A 21,861-nucleotide genomic window follows, 5' to 3' on the forward strand; every position below is an offset into this window, starting at 1 on the left:
AAATAAATAATTAAGCACATATAAAATATATCTGGTAACAAAGTGAAATATTATAACAATATGATATAACCAAAGGATAGCAAAAGAGATGAGATAACATAGTATATTAAGGACAACAATCACTCATTATATGGCTTTTGTTTCTTTATCCTGGAAGTCCTTACATTTAGTGTCATACTGTTTGGCCTTATGTCTCTACAGTTCCTCAAAAGACTAAACATAGAGCTCCCCTATGACCCAGCAATTCCACTACTTGGCATTTACTCAATTGTCCAGAAACAAGGATATACTAAATCCACCAGCACAACAATGTTCATTGCAGCACTATTTACCATAGCAAAGATAGGGAACCAACCTAGATGTCCCTCAGTTGATGAGTGGATCAACACGATGTGGCACTTGTACAGAATGGAATTCTATGCTGCTGTCAGAAAAAATGACATCACCCCATTTGTTAGGAAATGGAAATACTTAGAAAAAATCATATTAAGTGAAGTAAGCCAGACTCAAAGGATCATAGGCCCAAGCGTCTCCCTCATTTGTCAAATTCAGTAGAAACCTTGGGCTCTCCTAGCAGAGATTTACAATAGAACAAAATCTAGATACACTCATTTTTTAAAAACATAAAGCCTCACAAGTACCTTTAAGATGATCTTAATTTCAAATTTCCTCTCCTTTCCCCAGTGGGTATGTTTTCATGTCTCTAGGTCTCCTATACAGATTAAGACAGCCTATTAGGCCTCCGAGGTTCAAGTAAAGTAACAAATGGAGGTTAGTGTGTGAATTGTGTGGCTCTCTGCTTGAACAAGGTTTTACTATACATAATTATGTACTGAATTATGTATGTGGCCTTCTACACCTCTTTGTATTTACCAGACTTCTTACCTTCTCCTCCCGAATGTCCTTAAGAATGAAAGCCAGTCATCTGTGGCCTCCAAATGCTTCCTGTCTATTTCTTTCTTCCATTTGTCACACCATATTAAGGCTATTTGTTCACATCTATGCCTCCTATGGTGGTCAGCAAGTAAGCCTATGCCTAGAAAAATCTGAGCTTCAGTGAATGTCTGTTGAGTTGTGTTGGTTTGGTTGAGAATCATTACTGTTTTAGTTCCTGTCTTGCAGAACAAATTTTACATGTATACAATTATTTGCTTGGATCATATATCCATTGATTGCTCTTGGCATTTGTTAAAAGCTTATAGGAAGATAGTCATATTCATGCATATGAAATTCTATAATTTTTGTCTGTGTAGCAGGCTTTCACTATGGCACTTTTCCCTGGCTTTTTCGCTCAAGACTGATGCGATCACCTACAGAGTGGGAGAAGATCTTCACTAACCATACGATGAACAAAGGCCTCATATCTAAAATATATCAACAACTCAAAAAATGGAATCACTCCAAAACTAATCTCCAAAGAAACAACCATCCCATTAAAAGATGGGCCAAAGACTTCAAGAGAGTCTTCTCTGAAGAAGAAATAAGAATGGCCTATAGACACATGAAGAAATGCTCGACATCTCTGGCCATAAATGAAATGCAAATCAAAACAACTCTAAGATCCATCTCACTTCAGTTACAATGGTCAGGATCAAGAAATCTAATAACAACAGATGCTGAAGGTGAAGTGACCAGGAGGGATCACTACTACACTGCTGGTGGGAGCACAAACTTTTTAAACCACTATGGAAAGCAGTATGGCAGTGCCTCAAAAGACTAAACATAGAGCTCCCCCATGACCCAGCAATTCCACAACTTGGCATTTATGTGGTATTTATACACAATGGAATTCTATGCTTCTGTTAGAAAGAACGACATTGCCCCATTTGTAAGGAAATGGAAAGACTTAGAAAAAATCATATTAAGTGAAGTAAGCCAGACTCAAAGGAACATAGGCTCAATGGTTTCCCTCATTCGTCATCATCAGTAGAAACCTTGGGCTCTCCTAGCAGAGATTTACAATAGAGCAAAACCTAGATACATAAGGCCATATAGTATGATGCTAAATGAAAGGACCTCGAGGATAAGGAAACAAAAGCCATATAATGAGTGATTGTTGTCCTTAATGTACTATGTTATCTCTCATCTCTTTTGCTGTCCCTTGGTTATCTCATATTGTTACAGTATCTCACTTTGTTATCTGATATATTGGATATATAAGAAACAAGGAGTAGAGCCTGCCAGATTTGTTTTTTCCCTCAGAATGCTAGGTTTTTGTTCTCATAGAATTGTAGCAAAGGAACAATTTATGGGGATCCTGGCCTTACCTTTACTTATTCCAGGAAAGAATAAGTACAGAGAACAACATACTTCACAGGAACAGAGCTAGCATCCAGTGATTGTTCAGATATCAGCAACATGTATATTCTATAACAAATCTTTTCACATACTTGAGTCTCAACTTCCTTTTTTATGTTTGTACTGAGGCCTGAACTCAGGTGCAGGACACTTGTTTACAGGGCCAGCCTTTAGCAAAATCTTATCATTTGAGCCATAGTCACACTTCGGGCTTTTTTGCTGGTTAGAGATTAGAATCTCCCAACATTTTCTATTTGGGCTGGCTTTGAACCATCATCTTCTGATGCCAGCTTCCTGAGTAGTTAGGATTTATAATAATAAACCAAATATGCCTGGTTTAAACTTTCTAAATCGTAATGGGCAGTCACTAGACTACCTAAAAATATGCATCATTCCAGTTCTTTATATGATGTTTGTGCTAGTCTGTGTTCTGAATATAAGTGAAGAAATGCTAGGAAAGGTGGCTAACAAATCTGCTTCAATTCAGTTGTAATGTTTTCATTTGTTAAAACACAATTATTTTGCTAAGTGTGCATCTTTTCTCTTTTTGGTTCAGCCCAGCCAGTGCATGGCCCAGGGACCTGGAAAAGACATGTTTGAAAGCACACAAATTATAGGGCGGAAAATATATCAGAGAACAAAGGTAAGCTGCAGGTCAATGTTTTTCATCTTCACTTAAAATCATCCTAAGAAAGCCAATAACTTCCTTCGTTAGCATGTTGCTAATTACAAGGAAAAAAGCATGAGCTGAGTCTATGCCAGGAAATCTGGAAGATGATAGCTTTGACAACTGACTTTGCCAGCCACAAGGAATTGCCTCTGCTGGGGGAAGGATCAGGAAAACCTTCTGTTTTAGAATGGTTAGAAAGCCAGAGCACTTTTCTCAAATAGAATAAGATGAATAGGTGTAATTTTAAAAAATGAATGTGGTATTATGTAAGACCACAGTGATTCAGAAATATCCCTGGTCTGATTGCCCAAAGTCATCTGGACCTGCTCTGGCATCTTGGATTCATTATTTATCTTGTTTTTTATTTTTATGGCTGGGATAATGTATAGAGGGGCTACAGTTACATTCATCAGGTAGCAGGTGCATTACATCTCACACATTGATACCCCTTATCATGTTGTTGTCCCTATTTCACTCCCCCCCTCCCCTCCCAATCATCTTGTTTCCTCCCCTATCCTGTCCTAGTTCAAATAAACAATTAAACATATAAATAATATACCAGGTAACAAAGTCAGATACAGTAACAATATGAGATTAACCATGAGGGCAAAAGAAGAGAAGAGAAATAACAATACATTAAGAACAACAATCAAGCAAGATAAAGCTCCTGTTTCCATATCCTAGAGATCCTTTCATTTAGTCTCATCCTATATGACCTTATGTACGTAGGTTTTGACATATTGTAATTCTCTGCTAGGAGAGTCCTAGATGTATACTAATTATTGCAAATGAGGGAAACCATTGAGCCTATGATCCTTTGGGTCTGGCTTACTTGAACTGCTCTTGTTTTGTTCGGTATAAATAGTATGAGGTCTGGGCTGGCCTCATAATAGAATTCTCCTACCTGTGCTCCCCGAGTCATTGGGACTACAGAAGTGTTCCACTGTATTGAGCTCATAATTTAAAGAAACATTCTTTTTTAAACAGACTGGATTATAATGATATGGCTGTGAACTCACTACTAACTTTTCCTTTCTGCTTCTCCTAAAATTTATCTTTCATTTTGCACTCATTTTTGTCAGTTTCCATGGAGACAGATTTCTTTAATTTTGTTTTACTTTTGAGACAGATTTTTAAGGAAAAATATAAAGGAAGACCTCTGATAGTTCTTGATAGTTAAATCATTCTATCTTATTTTATTTATTTTTGCCAGTCCTGGCTTGAACACAGGGCCTGAGAATTGTCCTTGGGTTTCTCAAAGCTAGTGCTCTACCATTTGAACTACAGCACCACTTCTGGCTTTTTTCTATGTATGTGGTACTGAGGAATGGAACCCAGGTCTTTCTGCAAGCACCCTACTACTAGGCCAAACTCTTGATCCAAATCCCTTTATTTTAACAGTTTATTCATGCCTGTGTGTGTGTGTGTGTGTGTGTGTGTGTGTGTGTGTGTGTATCTGTGTGTTTAAGTAAATAATTTATTCCAAAAGTTGTGAAATGTCCTAGGAGCAAAAAAGGCAGAGCTGAAAGACTTTAAAGACATCAGTCACAAGAATGCTAGCAGAAGCCAGCCTAATTTCCCAAGTTTCTTTTTAACTGGGGTGGAATTATGAGTGGATTATTCCAAATTAATGAATTCTATTTAGGATGTGGACCTGTGACCCACTTTGTTGTCAGAAGTTTTGTAACCTTCCTGGTCCTGAGAGCCAAGAAGGTCTGTTCCATATTTTGAATTCTCAGCAAGGCACACATCGTCTTAGCTAGGAGGGAGAGGTTGTAGCTGGGGTTCTTGCCACTTTTCCTGAGATATTCTATGTGGCCATTGAAAAGAGGATGAAGACACAGTGGAAATGAGCTAGAAGCCAACTCATTGAACTTGCATCTGACTATATTATGCACACACACACACAGGCACACACACACACACACACACACACACACACGTACTCACACACATGCACACACACACACACACACACACGTGCACATGCACACGTGCACCATAAAGAGCAGCCTCAGAGTTTGGTAGCTAATGTACAATTGGGGTCTGATTTCTTTTTAAGTAACTATGTGGCCCCTGGCTTGTCCAACTCAAGGATCTTGAGAAAGCAAACTTCAAAAACAATATACTACCCAAGAGAAGCTCTCATTTGCACAAATGGAAGTGCTTCGGCCCTCTTCTCGTCTTTCCGCTCCTTGGCCGGCTGGGTATGGTGGACTGTCCCTTGCAATCGCGTCCACTTGGTAGGTAGAGATAGAAGGATCATCTCCCCAGGCTTGCCTGGACAGAAGTTAGACTGTACTTGAAAAGCAAACTAAAGCAAAGAAACAACAAACAGCAACAAAACTAGGATATGGTACAGGTAGTATAGTCTCAGTCTAGCAAATGTGTGATTTGCTTAGCTGTCCTTCAAGTGGCACTGGTGCTATTTGTGTCACAACCTGTACAGCTAGGATTTTGTGTTTGTGGGATGTGAACATAGATCAAAGGTCCCCTGGATTCAAGCTTCTGGGCACCCCAGGGCTTGGTGGACAACAGCTATTTCAAAGCAGGCAGTGGAGCACCGCCTAGTGGAGGATGTGTGTCAAACCGGTGCTTCCTGGCACTGCTGGTGGACTTGACTCCACTCAGCTCTTTCCTTTGGGACAGTCATGCTGCCTGGTTCTTCTAGGAACTCTATGGCTCTGCCTCCAAAGAGGTGACGGGACCTGTGGCTGCGGCTCATCAGTGGGTAAACATGACAGAGGTGAGCATCCCACTCAATTCCACACACACAGTAAGTGTGGCAGAGCCACGTGGGGCATTCTCAAGGGTCAGAGAATTGGGGGGGATCACCTTATTACTTGTTGCCTGACCTCATTTTCTTCATTGGCTTTTGTTGTGCTTTTAACTTTTTTCTTTGGGTGAAGACATGTAAACCAGCCTTGGGCTATAGTTTTGCAGCTGGCACCATTGATGGAGTCTCAGGCCTCAACATCAAGCAAGGTGAGCTTCAATTCTGTGAAATCCACACTTCCCTTGTTTCAGAGCTTCACATTCTCTTCACTCATAGGGTTTAACTATAGCCAATGCATTCATTATTTAAATTTTTAACCTCACAAGTCAACAGTGTTTCAAGATTTATACGTGTCAGCTTAGATCTCCCAGGAGACTTTTCTAACTTATTTGTGTGCACGTGTGTGTATATATGTGTGTGTAAGTCATAGAATTTGATCTAGGTTCTGGACACTGCTTCTGAGCCTTTTTTTGTTTGGTAGTCCTCTATTATTTGAGCCAAAGCTCAAGAGTCTCATGAGCATTTTTCACTTAGAACTGCAATCTTCAGAAGTTAGTACCCTGAAGCGGTAGGATTGCAGGCATGAGCCACCACCATCTGACTTTTTATGATTATTCTAAATTGATAGTCAATTATATGTCTTTAAGTCATACAGTATAATATCTTGGATTCTAACTTTTCCACATCTTGGCCAATACTTGTTCTTACCTCCATACTGATGGTAGCCCTTTGATTGGGTATGGGGCACATGGGTTTTGGAGTTTTCCTTCCTACCCAGCAACATCACACACACCTAAAGTGTGTGTTGTAGACACAGCCTGGTGTGGTGCACACTTCCATTGCAACCTTCAGGAGATAAGAATGCTTCCCAGGGAATCTGGGACTCTTGGCCTTGAAGTCCTTTATTGCTTAAAGTACCTGTGGCTTACACTTCCTGTAGGACCAGACAACAGATATATGAGTTATTCCAATGTTTAAAATAGGAAAAAAATGTGGTAGTTATCCCTCGTGGCCACCTCCCTGCCAGCATCTGTTATCATTAGATTTACTGATCATGGCCATTCTAACTGGAGTGAGGTGGAATCTTAGAGTTGCTTTGATTTGCATTTCTTTTATGGCCAGAGATGTTGAATGCAAACTTGTTCAACCACTAAGGAAAGCAGTATGGCAGTTCTTCAAAAGACTAAACATAGAGCTCCCCTATGACCCAGCAATTCCACAACTTGGCATTTATCCATTGGTCCAGAAACAAGAACAAACTAAATCCACTAACACAACGATGTTCATTGCAGCACTATTTACCATAGCAAAGATATGGAACCAACCTAGATGCCCCTCAGTTGATGAGTGGATCAGCAAGACATGGTATTTATACACAATGGAATTCTATGCTTCTGTCAGAAAGAACGACATCGCCCCATTTGTAAGGAAATGGAAAGAGAAAAAAATCATATTAAGTGAAGTAAGCCAGACTCAAAGGAACATAGGCTCAATGGTTTCCCTCATTTGTCATAATCAGTAGAAACCTTGGGCTCTCCTAGCAGAGATTTACAATAGAACAAAATCTAGATACATAAAGCCATATAGTATGATGGTAAATGAAAGGACCTCCAGGATATAGAAACAAAAGCCATATAACGAGTGATTGTTGTCCTTAATGTACTATGTTATATGTCATCTCTTTTGCTGTCCCTTGGTTATTACATATTGTTACAGTATTTTATCTTGATATCTGATATATTATATATATAGTTATTTGGTTATTTGAAATACAATAGGGCAAGGTGGAAAACAAGATGAGGGGCGGGGGTCAGGGGAGAGAATGGGGACCAAGACATGAGAAAGAAAGGGCATCAGTGTTTGTGAAGTAATACATCTTCTATCTTGTAACCCTTCTAATAATTACAATAAAAGATATAGGAAAAAATGCCTGACATCAGTGGTTTATACCTGCAGCTACTACAGAAGGCTGGGAGCTGAGGTTCATTGTTTGAAGCCAGCCTGGGCAGGATGAGACTCTATCTCCAGTTAACCACTGAAACATAGAGCTGTGGCTCAAAGAGTAGAATGTTACCCTTGAGCAAAAAAATCTTAGGGACAGCATGTAGGCCTTGAGTTTTAGCCCAATGACTGGCACAAAATAAAAAGTTAGTGTAGCTCACAAATATATTAATTAAATAAAAATGTTTTCATTTATAAAATAACCAGTAAATATAACTAAAGCTTTGAAGAACCAAATATACCCTCTTAGTTCTCTTGTATACACTGAAGCTGTAATTAAATAATGATTATGTTGATTGATACACTCACTGGAAATGCTGTCTCTTCTGTTATTCAAACTGAGTAACTGGACAATAAACTGCCTTAATACAATCTCTGAAACCTCTAGAAGAATTAATGTACAATATTTGTGTCAGTGGTCCTTCTTTCAGAGGACTAGTTCAAAGAATCATGATAAGTGTGACATTCCTCATAGGGACCACAGAAGGGGATCCATTTTGGGAGGTCCTTCGGGATCTGGTCCTGGGCATACCATCTGAGGAAATAAAAGAATGTCATAAGCCAAAGCCAATCCTTCTGCACACTGGAGAGGTAAGGCCTTTGGTTATCATAAGAAATTAGTGTATGGTTATGGGTATATTTGAGAGCTATCATATAATGAATTAGAGATGTTCAGTGACAGAAGAGATTGTCTTTAGTTACTGTGTAATAAAATTTTAATATTAAAACATTCTCTTGACACTTCTTTAAAGCAATCTTTTTACATTCTAAATATTGAAATGTCGCTGCTGTATTCATAAACATAGATTGTTTGAATGAGGAAGGTTTGAAAATGTATTTTAAAAATAGTCTACTAAAAATCTTAGCGAAATAGAGAGTGGAAAAGAAGAAATGGAATGATAGGCTACTAATTTGAATGTGGAAAAGCATAGATACTCTTGGAAAAACCTTGGAAGATAGAGCAAGATGTGGGAACTATATAGTTTTGTGCAAGTAGGGTGAAGTGCTAACAGGGAAAACTATTCAAATGGTCTTCATTATGTGTAAAGATAATTATACACTGTTCTAGGGGAACACTGGCTTGTTTGTTCTTATTACTCCATATCAACAAATCTACCTAACACGTAATTGACATGCTCAGGTACCTATAGCATTAAGGTTGGAGATTCACATGTCATGATTAAGGCATGTACACCCTCATGATATATTTAATATTATATGATAAATTAGAAGTCAATCCTGTGGTAGAAAAAATCCATTAAAATGAGCTTCAACTATAGATCATTGAATAAATAAATATCCACGATCATATGTTGATTTACTACAGAAAGAATAATATACTTCACACAAGTTTCTTCCTTTGATTAGCTATCCTCACCTCATCCCTGGCATCCAGATATTGTTGATGTTCAGATAATTACTCTTGGGTCCTTGGCCATCGCTGCTATTCCTGGGGAATTCACGTGAGTTCTGCTTCTTTTTAAAATTCACCTTCAAAATGTATTTGTTATGTGTTCTTGTTAGAAGTCATGGTTATGAAAAGACAAGTGCATCTCTTTCTAACCTTTGGTGACTGTGACAAATATTTCTACCCTCTTTTGATGAGGCTTCTGAAGAATCCATTTCTCTATGCCTATCACTGGTGGATAACCAGAAGCACGTGTGAGAACTTAGGAGCTTTACATCTTAAAGCAAAATGATGCCATGCGCTATGCCAGTACAAACACTTGAAATGTCAACAAAATGAAGATATATAAGATGATCAATAGACATGTTAGAAAACATGGGAGAGTATTTTAAATCTTCTTATATCAACTTACCTATCTTAGTAAATTGCAAATTCATACTTTTCAGTTTCTCAGGCCCTTCATCTTGAAATTATCCTTGCATTAATTTTTTTCTCTTCCAGTCCTTTAATAATTACGATACATTCTGTATTTTCATGATTTCTTGTCATATTCCCTGTAAGCTTCTATATCTTTTATTCAAATTATTTTAACAATCTTCTGTTCAATCTGCTTGATTTGCCATTTACTCCTGTATACCCTTCATTCAATAAATGAAGCCAAATTAATTATTCCAATATAGGTTAGCTATGTTAAATCATATTCATTTTCTGCTAAGTTTCTCAAACCCCACCAAGTTTTCCATCTCCTTTCAGTCATAGCCTTATATCCGCACAATCTCTTTTTTTTTTGCCAGTCCTGGGCTTGAGCTCGGGGCCTGAGCACTGTCCTTGGACTTTCTCAAGGCTGGAGCTCTACCACTTGAGCCTCAGCACCATTTCCTGCTTTTTTCTATGTATGTGGTACTGAGGAATTGAACCCGGGTCTTCGTGCATGCTAGGCAAGCATTCTACCACTAGGCCAAACTCCCAGCCCCCCGCACAATCTCTTATAAGTTTCCACATTTTGGGTTTCTCAGTAAGGTCCTTGGTGTGATGTCTTCCCATTTTCCATCCCTCCACCAGCCCTCTTTTCATTGTCATGGTGTTGCCTACAGTGGAAATTCACATGCACTTTCTAAACTCACTAAGATTGCTCTTGACTCAGGTCCTTTCAATGCTGCCTGAAATGTGGTCCCTTCAGGGAAGGAAAGTTGCCTACAGCTTCTCTTCTCCTTTTTTTTTTTTTTTTAAATTATCTTTAAATAGTTGTTCAAAAGCATTTTGGCTTAACATGTTAATTATATATGGGATGTATCTTGATCAGCGTTACCTTTACTATCATTTTTCCCCCAACATCTATCTATCCCAACCCTATCCATCCCCTCAAGTTTCCTAGATCCATTTTAAAGTTTGTACATTGAATATTTTGATTGTATCAAGTAGTGTTCCTCTCTCCATACTGTCACCCTGGCTACATTTTTTATTTGTGTTGTTCAGATCTCCAGTATGGGTAGCATTTTTGCCTGTACTCACCCACAACTGCCATTGGCACAATCACATTAGCACCACAACTATCACCACCACACTGACCACCACCACTCCCTTTCACCGTTCCCTGCCTTCTAATTATCCACTTGCCCACCACTATCTCACTTTTATATTTATTTGTTGACTGTGCACCACCAAATATTTAAGCAATGTATTTTTGAATCATCAGCACATAGAAGTAGTCCTCTCTTATAGCCTACCTCCAGCTGGTATACTTTCTCCTTGTCCCTCAGTTCTTACTAACATACGATTCAGTTGAACGATTTTGTTAAGTCAATGAATAGAAAATGAAGATGACCTTTGATTAGTGATATAACCCATTGATTCTGTTTCTTTCCTTTGGTCAAATTCACGACAGTTCAAGATTTTCTTGGAAGATAAGACAATCACTAAAACTAAAGTTCAGCTTTAGCTTCGGATCATTATTTAGATTTATATAATTTATTGATGTGGGATAAGCTATGGCAATGGCTTTTTTTTTTAACTGCAAGTCTTTTTGAATACTTCCATATATCCCAACTGGTAAAACAGTTATCTAATTCTTTTTTCTTGCCTCAGGACCATGTCTGGACGAAGACTTCGAGAGGCAGTTCAAGCAGTAAATAAAATATAAAGTATCTACACATTTTTATTTGATGAAGAGGTAAATAGTTTCTGCCCCTATGATTGTGAATTTTTAAAATTTTCTCCTGAAATGAGTAGAATTTTATTCCTAAAATAGACATTAATTTCAAGATGGCTTCTAGCCATTTGTTTGTAGAATTTCTTAAGATAATTAGAAGATTCTTTGTTTACACGACCATTAAAATATCCACAGACCTACTGATTTGCCCAGCTGTATTATAGAGTTATGTTTCTAACTTTTTATAAAGGACTCTTCCATACGACTATATTCCTTTGTGACTTTGACCATTGAGAAGGATTTAAGAGAAATATACTAGCAATTCCCACAACTGAAGGGTTTGTTAAATATAACTGAGAAATCTTAACATTAAGATGAGTAATAAATTGATTAGGCTTTACTTTTCCCTCCCAGGAATTTGCATCGTTTGGAGTAAAGGACACGACTGTTGTTCTTTCAGGCTTGTGTAATGGGCACACACATTGCATCACCACATATGAAGAATACCAGGTAAAAGAAAAAATTCACACCTTTAAATGAATTTTACCATGGTTAAGACTTCTGTACAAATGAGATTTTTCTTGGCTTCTCAATCACAGTTCTGAGATTTGACTTTGTTTTAGGTGGCAGTGTAAGAGAAACATAAGCCACAGGTGGTTGTCTGTTGTCTGGAGTTTTATGTTCATCAGTTCCAATTCAGGCCAGAATTCTAGTCTTATTGAATTCCTCCATCCCTAAAAACAATGAATTTGCCAGAGGTGCCAGTAATTGTTTGCAATGATTCTGGTGCCTTAAACCTATGCAGAAATTGGGAAAACTCTCAGGGATAGCCACTATGGATTGAATACATTATTATTTTTTTTCGCCAATCTTGGGGCTTGAACTCAAGGCCTGGGCACTGTCCGTGGACACTTTTGCTCAAGGCGAGTGCTCTGCCACTTGAGCTACCACACCACTTCTGGCTTTTCTGTGTATGTGGTACCAGGGAATCAAACTTAGGGCTTCATGCATGCTAGGCGAGCACTCTACCTCTAGACTATACTCCCGGCCCCATGAATACATTATTTTTTGAAAGCACTTTAAAATATAATCTTAAATTATCTTTATAGTACATCTTTAAGGAGAGTATGTTTCTATCGATGACATATGGAGAAATAGTTTTCAGAGAATTTAGAACATGCTGATGACTGATATTGGTTTTCTGTTTAAGTAGTCTAGAGGGCAGCTCAAATGCCTTTTAACAATAGTAGTTTAACACTGAAAATACCATAATATTCCCCAATGAATGCATTTTAATATAGTTGCTGGAATATCATGGTCACCATTCACCAGTATATGTCCTTAGAAAATTATAGCAGCAGTGGGATGTCTGCTGTTATTTGCCCCGTGTTTGCTTAGGAAATCTTGTTTGTGTTAGTCTTCTTCCTACCACTATGAAAACAACACCTGAGAATATCCACTGAGAAAGAAGAGAGCTTTTGCTATCTCATGAATGGGGAAACTCGTGGCTTTTAGATTTCTGGTGATTTTGTGGGGGCAATGGAAGAAGTGCGTGGTAGGGCAAAGCTGTTCAATTAATTGCATAGAAATGAAAGGAAGAAGAGAAAGAGGCTTAAGTCTCAGCCTTTTCCTACTAAGTTCCTACTAAGGCAGTAGGAATTTAGGAAGTTTCTATTACCTCCAAATAGCACTATGCAGCATTAAGTCATTTTATAGAGGGTGCCAACAGCACCCAATTTATTCAAGAATGATTCTCCCATTTTTTGACGTGCTCTGGGGAAAAGCACTCATAAGTATTTACAATAGTCACTTACTCAAGAGCTTTCAGATTACTGGAGCAACAATGTAAATGGCATAAGCGAAGAGAACATGCTGCTTTTCATACCTAAATGGGAGCCATTTGCTATGGCTGGTAAATGGAAGCTTTCACCATGTGTTTTCACAAATTGCATTGAAGATTATGCTGGGGGTGAACACAGTGAGATGTCCAAACATTGCCTTCACCTCAACCGCTTAAGCTTTGTGGGTGGACTGAAATACACAGAACCAACCACACTTCACCTTGCTTCCTCTGCAGGCTCAGCGGTACGAGGCGGCATCTACAATTTATGGGCCTCACACTTTGGCTGCTTATCTCCATCTCTTTAAAGCCCTGGCTAAGGCTATTGCTACGGTAATCCAAGTGTGTGTGTGTGTGTGTGTGTGTGTGTGTGTGTGTGTGTGTGTTGCCTCAGTATTGGAAGTTTAGGGGGAGGCAAGGGAAAACCTCAGTTTCACGTGTTCAATTGCTTTGACATTATGCATATTAAAGAATTAAAGGGATCCCTTCAAAAATGTTACCAGTGAAATAGATGTGAAAATCTATTGGTAGTAAAATACAAATTCAGTGAACATCCATTAGTGGTGGAAACAATATTTGAATGTACATATATATGTATATATGTTCCTCTTCCTCCTCCTTTTCCTCCTCCTCCTCCTCCTCCTCCTTGTTCTTTTTTCTCCCTAATATCAAGACTTGAACTCATGGCTGTCAGTCTGCCATTCATGCCATTTCTCCAGCCTGGCTTTGTTGCACCACTATCCTTCAGTCCTTCCCAGATATAAAGAGCATTCCTTCCCAGATATAAAGAGCATTAAGTATATATCAAAGCTTCTTAAAATTGCCATTCATATTTTAATGACACAGAGGTGGTAGTACTTACAGAAAACAGAGCAAACCAGTCAGAATGTACACTCACATTTACATTTTAAATTAAAAAGGTATGCATTATCTATCTATATCTATATCTATATCAATATATATATATGGGAATGATAGAAGTTTACCTTGGTAGTGTTTAGATGTGGTATCTCTGATCTCTGGCTTGTATTGCCCAGGGAATGTAAACAGCTACTTCCCATCAGTACTTTATTCTAATGGCAAAAATGCAATTATGAGCAGCTAGTAGAACATTTTAGTAGGTTTCTCCTCACAGTTTTATAAAGCCTAATAGCTTTTAAGGTGTGTGTGTGTGTGTGTGTGTGTGTGTGTGTGTTTGTACATACATATACATGTATATGCATGCTTTCTTTAGTTCAGGTGCTTCTGGTAGTTGAGGTCTGGGATCAGGGTCTTTTCTTAAAGAAATAAAGGGCATTAAAAATACATCAAAGCTATTTAAAAATTGAGATTCACATTTTAATGGTACAAAGGTAGTAAAACTTACAGAAAATGGAGCAAACTAATGAGGATGTGCACTGACATTTCAAATTAAACAGGTGTGTATATCAAAAGACAGATACAGGAGAAAATCCTGTTTCTAATCAAGATTTCCACAGTGTTTGGAAGAATCTCAACACAATGTAAAAGTTCTAAAACAGTCTCACTGTTGTGTGTTAGGGCCCTTGTTCAAGGTTGCACAAGTGAATGATGGAAGTTCACCTTGGTGGTGATTCAAAGTAGTCTCTCTTGTCTCTGGCTTATATTGCCCAGGAAATAAGACAGCAACTTTCCATCAGAACATTCTTCTAGGGGCAAAAAGTAAGATTATGAATATCTAGTAGCACATTTTAACAGAATTCCCCTCATAGTTTCATAAAGCCCAATAGCTTTTATGGTGTGTATGTTTGTGTGTGTGTGTGTGTGTGTGTGTGTGTGTGTGTGTGTGTGTGTGTGTGTGTGTGCATCCATGTGTATGCATACTTCTTTAGTTCAGGCATTTCTGGTAGTTGAGGTCTGGGGACAGGGTCTTGACTCTTTATGTTACATTGCCTAAAGGAAGGTTCTCTGTTTCAGGACACAGTAGCCAACATGAGCAGTGGTCCAGAGCCTCCATTTTTCAAACAATTAATAAACCCATTAATTCCTAATACAGTGGATAGAACACCAATAGGCAGAAATTTTGGTGATGTCTTGCAGCCAGCAAAATCTGTATACCGAGTAGTAAGACTCCTGGAGTAATCTTAAAATATTCAGGCTTCTGTTTTTGAAGGTGAAGCAAGGATGTTGCTGAACGTCATGATCTTTTAATGATCCCATAAATCAACTTTAGCACTGGTAATCTTGACAATTATTCTTGAAGAAGGCCTCTACAGAATATTGAAAATGAAAAATTCTGGCTTTTTTCTTTCCCTTGGGATAATTGAGTAGAGTTGAACTTGTGAATTAGAAATTATTCCTTTTTGCTAGGCATGGTGGCTCCCACATGTAATCCTAGCTACTCAAGAGGCTGCGATCTAGGATTGCAGTTCAAATCCAGCATGGGCACTAAAGACTGTGGGACTCTATCTCCAATTAACCACTAGAAAACTGTAAGTGGCACTGTAGCTCAAGTGGTAGGGCGGTAGCTTTGGGATGAAGAGCTCAGTGACAGCGCCCAAGCCTTGAGTTCAAACCCCTTGACTGACAAAAAGTATATTCTTTTTCTCAATCAGACATTTAAATAATCTACTGAAGAAAAGTTGCCTTTTACATTAGGGATTAAAAAAAAACCCACAGAAATGAAGCAGGATCTAGTGGAGGTAAAGCTCAAGTAGTAGGGTTTTGAGTTCAAACACTCAACCAAAAAACTGAAGCTGGATTGGTAAGATCACATTTTATTTGGATCTCTGTTCTGCAGCCTTGCTAAATTATTTGTTTGTTCCAACAGGTGTGTTACCTTATGATATGAATTTCTACATATAGTTATAATGTGTTTTTATAAATTAAGATAGTTTACATATTCCTTTATAGGTTTCTTTTCTGGATGTCTTTATTTTTATTTTTTTCTTATTGAATGAACTAGGCTACAATACAGTGTTAAATAGAAGTAGAGGAATAGATAATCTTCCCTTGTTTCTTATCTTTACAAAAATATTTTGTGTTTTCCTATATTTTTATTAGTATATATGAAAGGTTTCATTGGGATACTTCTTTATACATGCATATAATAGACTATAAGTGCATATAATAGACTTCGATCAATTTCACTGCCTGTTTAACCTAATATGTTTACTTGGGATTTTGTATACAATTTTAATGGAACTAAAACAGTTATTTCATCTTTATGCCTATTTTAAGGAGAATTTTTACTGAGTATAGGTGTTGGGCATTTGCAAATGTTTTTTTATGCTGCTAAGGTGATTATGTGGTTTAAAAATTTTTATTGCCAGGTACCTGTGGCTCACATCTGTAACTGTTGCTACTCAGGAGGCTAAGAGCTCTGGCCCTTTGTGATTCTATGCCAGCAGAAAGATTCGCTCTAGGAATTTCTACTAGAAGATTTCCATTTGAATATTCGATTGGTTGATACGATAGCAAATTTGTTATGCATAATATTTCTCTGTAGTCCTTTTGCCACATATAATTATACCTATTTTTGCTTCCTGATTTTGGTACTGTGTGTTGTTAAGGAACTAACATTTAGCTTTATGGATTCTAAGTAATGTTTATGTATAACTAAGCAGTCTTCCCTCCCCACCGCACTCCTTTGTTTTTCTTTTGAAATAGATTCTGTGAAGCCTAGGCTGGCCTTTAACTCATGCTGTCCTAAGCCTCCACAGTTTTGAGGTCCTGTCTAAAAAAGAAGACTAGGGGCTGGCCTAGCATGCATGAAGCCCTGGGTCGATTCCTTGGTTGCCATATACACAGAAAAGGCTGGAAGTGGTGCTGTGGTTCAAGTGGCAGGGTGCTAGCCTTGAGAAAGCACAAGGACAGTGCTCAGGCCCTGAGTTCAAGCCCTAGGACTGGCAAAAAATCCCCAAAACCAAAAATTATAAAAAAGACTAAATAAATGAGCATCAATAGAAAGAAACTGCTCTGGATTTTCATCTATATTTTAATCTACTAAAAGAAAATGAGTTGGTTACAAATTCCTGTGTTCATTGTTGCAAAGAGATTTGTAATCAATTGATTAAATAGGGTGGAATCTCTACAACAGCCCTGGGTCCTGGGATATGTAACAGATAATATTTCCAGTTGGAGTCTAGCCCTAACTCCTTTTATTAGAACTCATGAAAATACATTTTTAATTTCCAGGGAGAAGTTGCTGAAGTTGTATTTGTAGGTGCCAACCCAAAGAATTCAGCAAAGAACAGGGTAAGTAAGGATCATCCATCTTTCACAAATTATAACCAGCTTTCTCAGTACTTAAATATGTCTTTAGATGTTAACAACACAAGGACAAACTGTGCCAGCCTATTTTCCATCTTGTTGTTAATATGGACACAGCACACAGACAATAGCTAACTTGTTCTTATCACAATTCAGATAAGTCCTGGGAGATGGATGGGATCTACCCACACAGATGGATGAATGGATGGATACCTGTGTGTATGGCTTTCTAATTCAGAAATTCAACTTTATTCATTTATTCCCAGAAAAAGAAAAGAGCTTGCTTCGTACCTCATTTTGTATTGGTCTTTTCCCCATTCTTTATTATGGCACCAGCATGATGGTTATTCTTACTGATTTATCTTAGTAAAACACCAGCAAGGTGTATTTATCTTATGTCTGACATAAAAACACTATAGAAGTACATAAAATATAATGAATATTGAACCTATTTCACACACATCTTTTCAAAGGCAATTATTACTAGTCTGTTACAAAGCATTGGTATGCATATGATTTATCTAAAAACAAAATGCAGTAGTTTTAGTCTTCTGTAATTCCTTAGAAATGGGTTTTACATACTATACAAGCAATAATGAGACACACTAAAATGATCAAACATTAAACAAACAAGGTGATGGCAAACAATGTAATTCCAGCACCCTGGAGAAAAAGGAACAAGAGCTGTGAACCAGTGCTGTTTCTGCACTTCATATTAAAATCCCAGTAAAATCTCTAGAAGCACAAATCAAACATCAAAAAACAGAAGCAGAAATAAAATATAGACATTTATAGAGAAAGAAGAGTGTATATATGAAGGTCAATTCTAGGTCATATATTTTTTTTTCTGTGACTAAGGCTGTATTCTCTACATTGGTGAGCATCTGCCCATGCCTGAACCACAGTCATTTGTAGCTCTGAATTCCTTTCTTCTCCTAATCAAGCCTTCCCAAGCCTGCTTATTAAAGTGCCAGTGTTGTTGATAGGAGTGCAAACTCGTTCAACCACTATGGAAAGCAGTATGGCAGTTCCTCAAAAGACTAAACATAGAGCTCCCCTATAACCCAGCAATTCCATTACTTGGCATTAATCCATTGGTCCAGAAACAAAGACAAACTAAATCCACTAGCACAACAATGTTCATTGCAGCACTATTTACCATAGCAAAGATATGGAACCAACTTAGATGCCCCTCAGTTGATGAGTGGATCAACAAGACATGGTATTTATACACAATGGAATTCTATGCTGCTGTCAGAAAGAACATCGCCCCATTTGTAAGGAAATGGAAAGAGAAAAAAAATCATATTAAGTGAAGTAAGCCAGACTCAAGGGAACTTAGGCTCAATGGTTTCCCTCATTTGTCCTAATCAGTAGAAACCTTGGGCTCTCCTAGCAGAAGTTTACAATAGAGCAAAACCTAGATACATAAAGTCATACAGTATGACACTAAATGAAAGGATCTCCAGGATATAGAAACAAAAGCCATATAATGAGTGATTGTTGTCCTTAATGTACTATGTGATCTCTCATCTCTTTTGCTGTCCCTTGGCTATCTAATATTGTTACAGCATTTCTCCTGGTTATCTGATATATTGTATATATGCGTATTTGGTTATTTGAAGTCTGATAGGGAAGGGAGGAAAACAAGATGAGGGGCGGGGTGGAGGGAGGGAAATGGGGACCAAGACATGAGAAAGGGTATCAATGCATGTGAAGTAATGCACCTTCTATCTGGTGAATATAATGTAATCCTTCTATTAATCACAATAAAAATATGAAAAAAAATAAAGTGCCAGTGTTTCCACAACCACAAGTGCAATGTGAGACCATCAGATAAGAGTGTTGGTGGGCATGTCAAAGATGTTTGTGGGATTTGGTACAAAAACATTTATTTCTAGAAACCATCAATTTTTTTTATCAATACTAGTTATTTAATATTTGGGTAACAGATTTAAAAATAATTTTTATCAGTGGTATGGCCTGAAAGCAGAGCCTAGGCATTGTCCTTGAGCTTGTTTTGCTCAACACTAATTCTCTACCACTTTGAGCTACTGCTCCACTTTTTTGGTAGTTAATTGGAGATAGTTTTACAAATAGACTGCTGTTTTATGGACAAAATATTCATATTATACTCATGTGTATCTTGTTTAATCCTCAGTCCTACTAGTAAGTTACCTTTCAGTATGCACCTTAATAAGAAGGAAGTACTTTATGAATGAGTAAATAGACTCCCATAAAGATTAAGTGTAACAATAGCCAAGTGATGGAAACAACCCAGATGTCCACTACAAATGAAGGTATACAAAAAATGAGGTACATATATACAATGGAATTCTCCATAGCCAACAGACAAGATAAAATAATGGTATTCACTGAGAAGTGGAAGAAACTAGAGAATATCATGTTGAGCAAGATAAGTCAAAACAAAAGGAACCAAAGGCCCATGGGTCTCCTTGATATGTGGATATTAGATCCAAACAGTACAAGAGTGATGACTTAATTTTCGGGTACTCAATGTCATTGACATGATCTTGGAGGTATAATATAACTACATAGACATAAAAATCTATGATGGGATATATATTTTATAAGCATAATGCTATATAGATTGATATGTATCTATGACAAATTCTCAGCTTAATTTTAAATTTTTTCTTCAATCCATGTGCCAGTGATTGCATATAGAGATCCCATTCTTGAATACTTATTTGTTAAACTTGACATTTGGAATACGATGTAAAAAAATCAGTGTTAATAAAAGCTTTTAATTAAAAAAAAAAGATTGAGGAGGGAAAAGAAAAGCTAATGTGAAACCAATTATGCATCTGGGAAGAGATTCTGGTGAGAGAGTGGGAGGATAGTCATGTGTCTTGTTCCTCATGTTTGGTAGTCTCAGCTTGTTCTCCAAGCTGTACTCTGTACCCATTCATTAGGACCCGTCCTACCTCTTACCCCATCTAAGGCTTTCCCATTGTGTCTCTTTACAAGTAACCATGGTATTTAACATTGTCTTATCAGATAGAACTTCTAATCAGATATAACCAGTGGAACAATTAGATAATAATTTTGAAGAATCACATGGCCTAGCTGTAAATAAATGATCTATTCAAGAAAGGGTTATCTGAACACTCACAAATGGCAGAGATGAAGACTGGTGACAGATACAGTGATCAGAAACCCAATCTTTATGGGCTCCTTTGTAAAGGATTTTAAAGTGAAATGGGAGATTTATGGCCTTGGTATTTATTACCTTGTCATATTATTCAAATCTGTGCTTCATTTGAAACTGAATTCTTAGACTGGAACAAATTGCTCTATTATAGCACTCTGCTGATGGGGAAATAAAATCTACTTATGATATGGTTTCTGGAATCCATTATAAATAAGTATAGAGACTGTCTTTAGCTCCTCAGGACAGGGAAGATTTATGTATTCTTTCCAACTCTTTCCCTCAGGGAGACAGAGTCACTGTAATTTATTTGCATGGAGGTGGGAAGACAAGAAAGTCCCATTTCCCTTCCTAAATCATGAGCTGACTAGGGATGGTCTTAGAATATAGATTAATAAGCTTTCCCTGGAAAGGCTTGACTATGTCTTCTGAAATTTCAAGTTCTATTCCCAGTTCCTTCTTGGCTCTAATTTTTCCAACTTAGTATTAGCTCCATAATCATGTTCCTTTCAAATTTATGAAAATACCATTGTTTTAAGTAGAAGTTGGTATTCTGAAGATATCACCTAGACTGTTAAGGTAAACGCCTAAGAATTTACAATAAATTTCAATGCATGTCTATGAAAGGTTTCATTAAATTAGCATGTGGTTAACAAGGGTTGTTAGTATATGCATAAATATACTGATCATCTATATTCTTTGTATTTTAGACCCATGAGACCTTTCTCACTGTAGAGAAATATGAAGACACTACTTCAGCCTGGCACATATTGTATAATGACGCCTCTTGGGAGACAAGGTGAGGTTGTCTATTGCATATTTTATCTTTCTAGCTTTGAAAACGGTTGCTTTAGTAATACATGAAGGACAAATAATAAGAGCACCTCAAGACATCCTATAAATGACATTCTGTTTTCAATGTGGCCATACCTTAATTGATTTAGGTGACTTCCTTTGGAATTATTATTTTTTTTCCTACCCAACGGTGCCTTATGTTCCTCCATGAGGTTAGGTGCTGATGGGGTGAAGGCTTTTCTTCCTATAGAAATTTTGCTGATTTTTTAAAATTCTTTTTTTGTGGGGGTGGGTCATGGGATTTGAACTTTGAGCCTGGGCACTCTCCCTGAGCTCTTCAGCTCTACCACTGTGAACCACAGCACCACTTCCTTCCTCCTCCTCCTCCTCCTCCTCCTCCTCCTCCTCCTCCTCCTCCTCCTCCTCCTCCTCCTCCTTCTTCTTCTTCTTCTTCTTCTTCTCTCCTCTTCCTCCTCCTCTTCCTCCTCCTCTTCCTCCTCCTCTTCCTCTTCCTCCTCCTCC

General features: G+C 37.7%; 1 protein-coding gene across 1 annotated transcript in view; it reads left to right on the top strand.

Annotated features, from left to right (window-relative positions):
- Window positions 1-21,861, top strand: part of LOC150054135 (neutral ceramidase-like) — a 52,851-nt gene that overhangs the window by 27,670 nt on the left and 3,320 nt on the right. Inside the window, 12 exon segments of the mRNA XM_090345531.1 lie at window positions 877-1,024; window positions 2,855-2,941; window positions 5,640-5,750; window positions 5,878-5,953; window positions 8,221-8,336; window positions 9,114-9,208; window positions 11,239-11,278; window positions 11,717-11,812; window positions 13,380-13,475; window positions 15,078-15,224; window positions 17,298-17,357; window positions 21,255-21,343. Of these exon segments, the coding sequence (XP_090201657.1) occupies window positions 877-1,024; window positions 2,855-2,941; window positions 5,640-5,750; window positions 5,878-5,953; window positions 8,221-8,336; window positions 9,114-9,208; window positions 11,239-11,278; window positions 11,717-11,812; window positions 13,380-13,475; window positions 15,078-15,224; window positions 17,298-17,357; window positions 21,255-21,343 (1,161 nt within the window).

This window comes from Megascapheus bottae, chromosome 15 (genome assembly GCF_031878675.1).
Source record: "Megascapheus bottae isolate mThoBot1 chromosome 15, mThoBot2.hap1, whole genome shotgun sequence".
In the NCBI taxonomy this organism is placed as follows: Eukaryota; Metazoa; Chordata; class Mammalia; order Rodentia; family Geomyidae; genus Megascapheus; species Megascapheus bottae.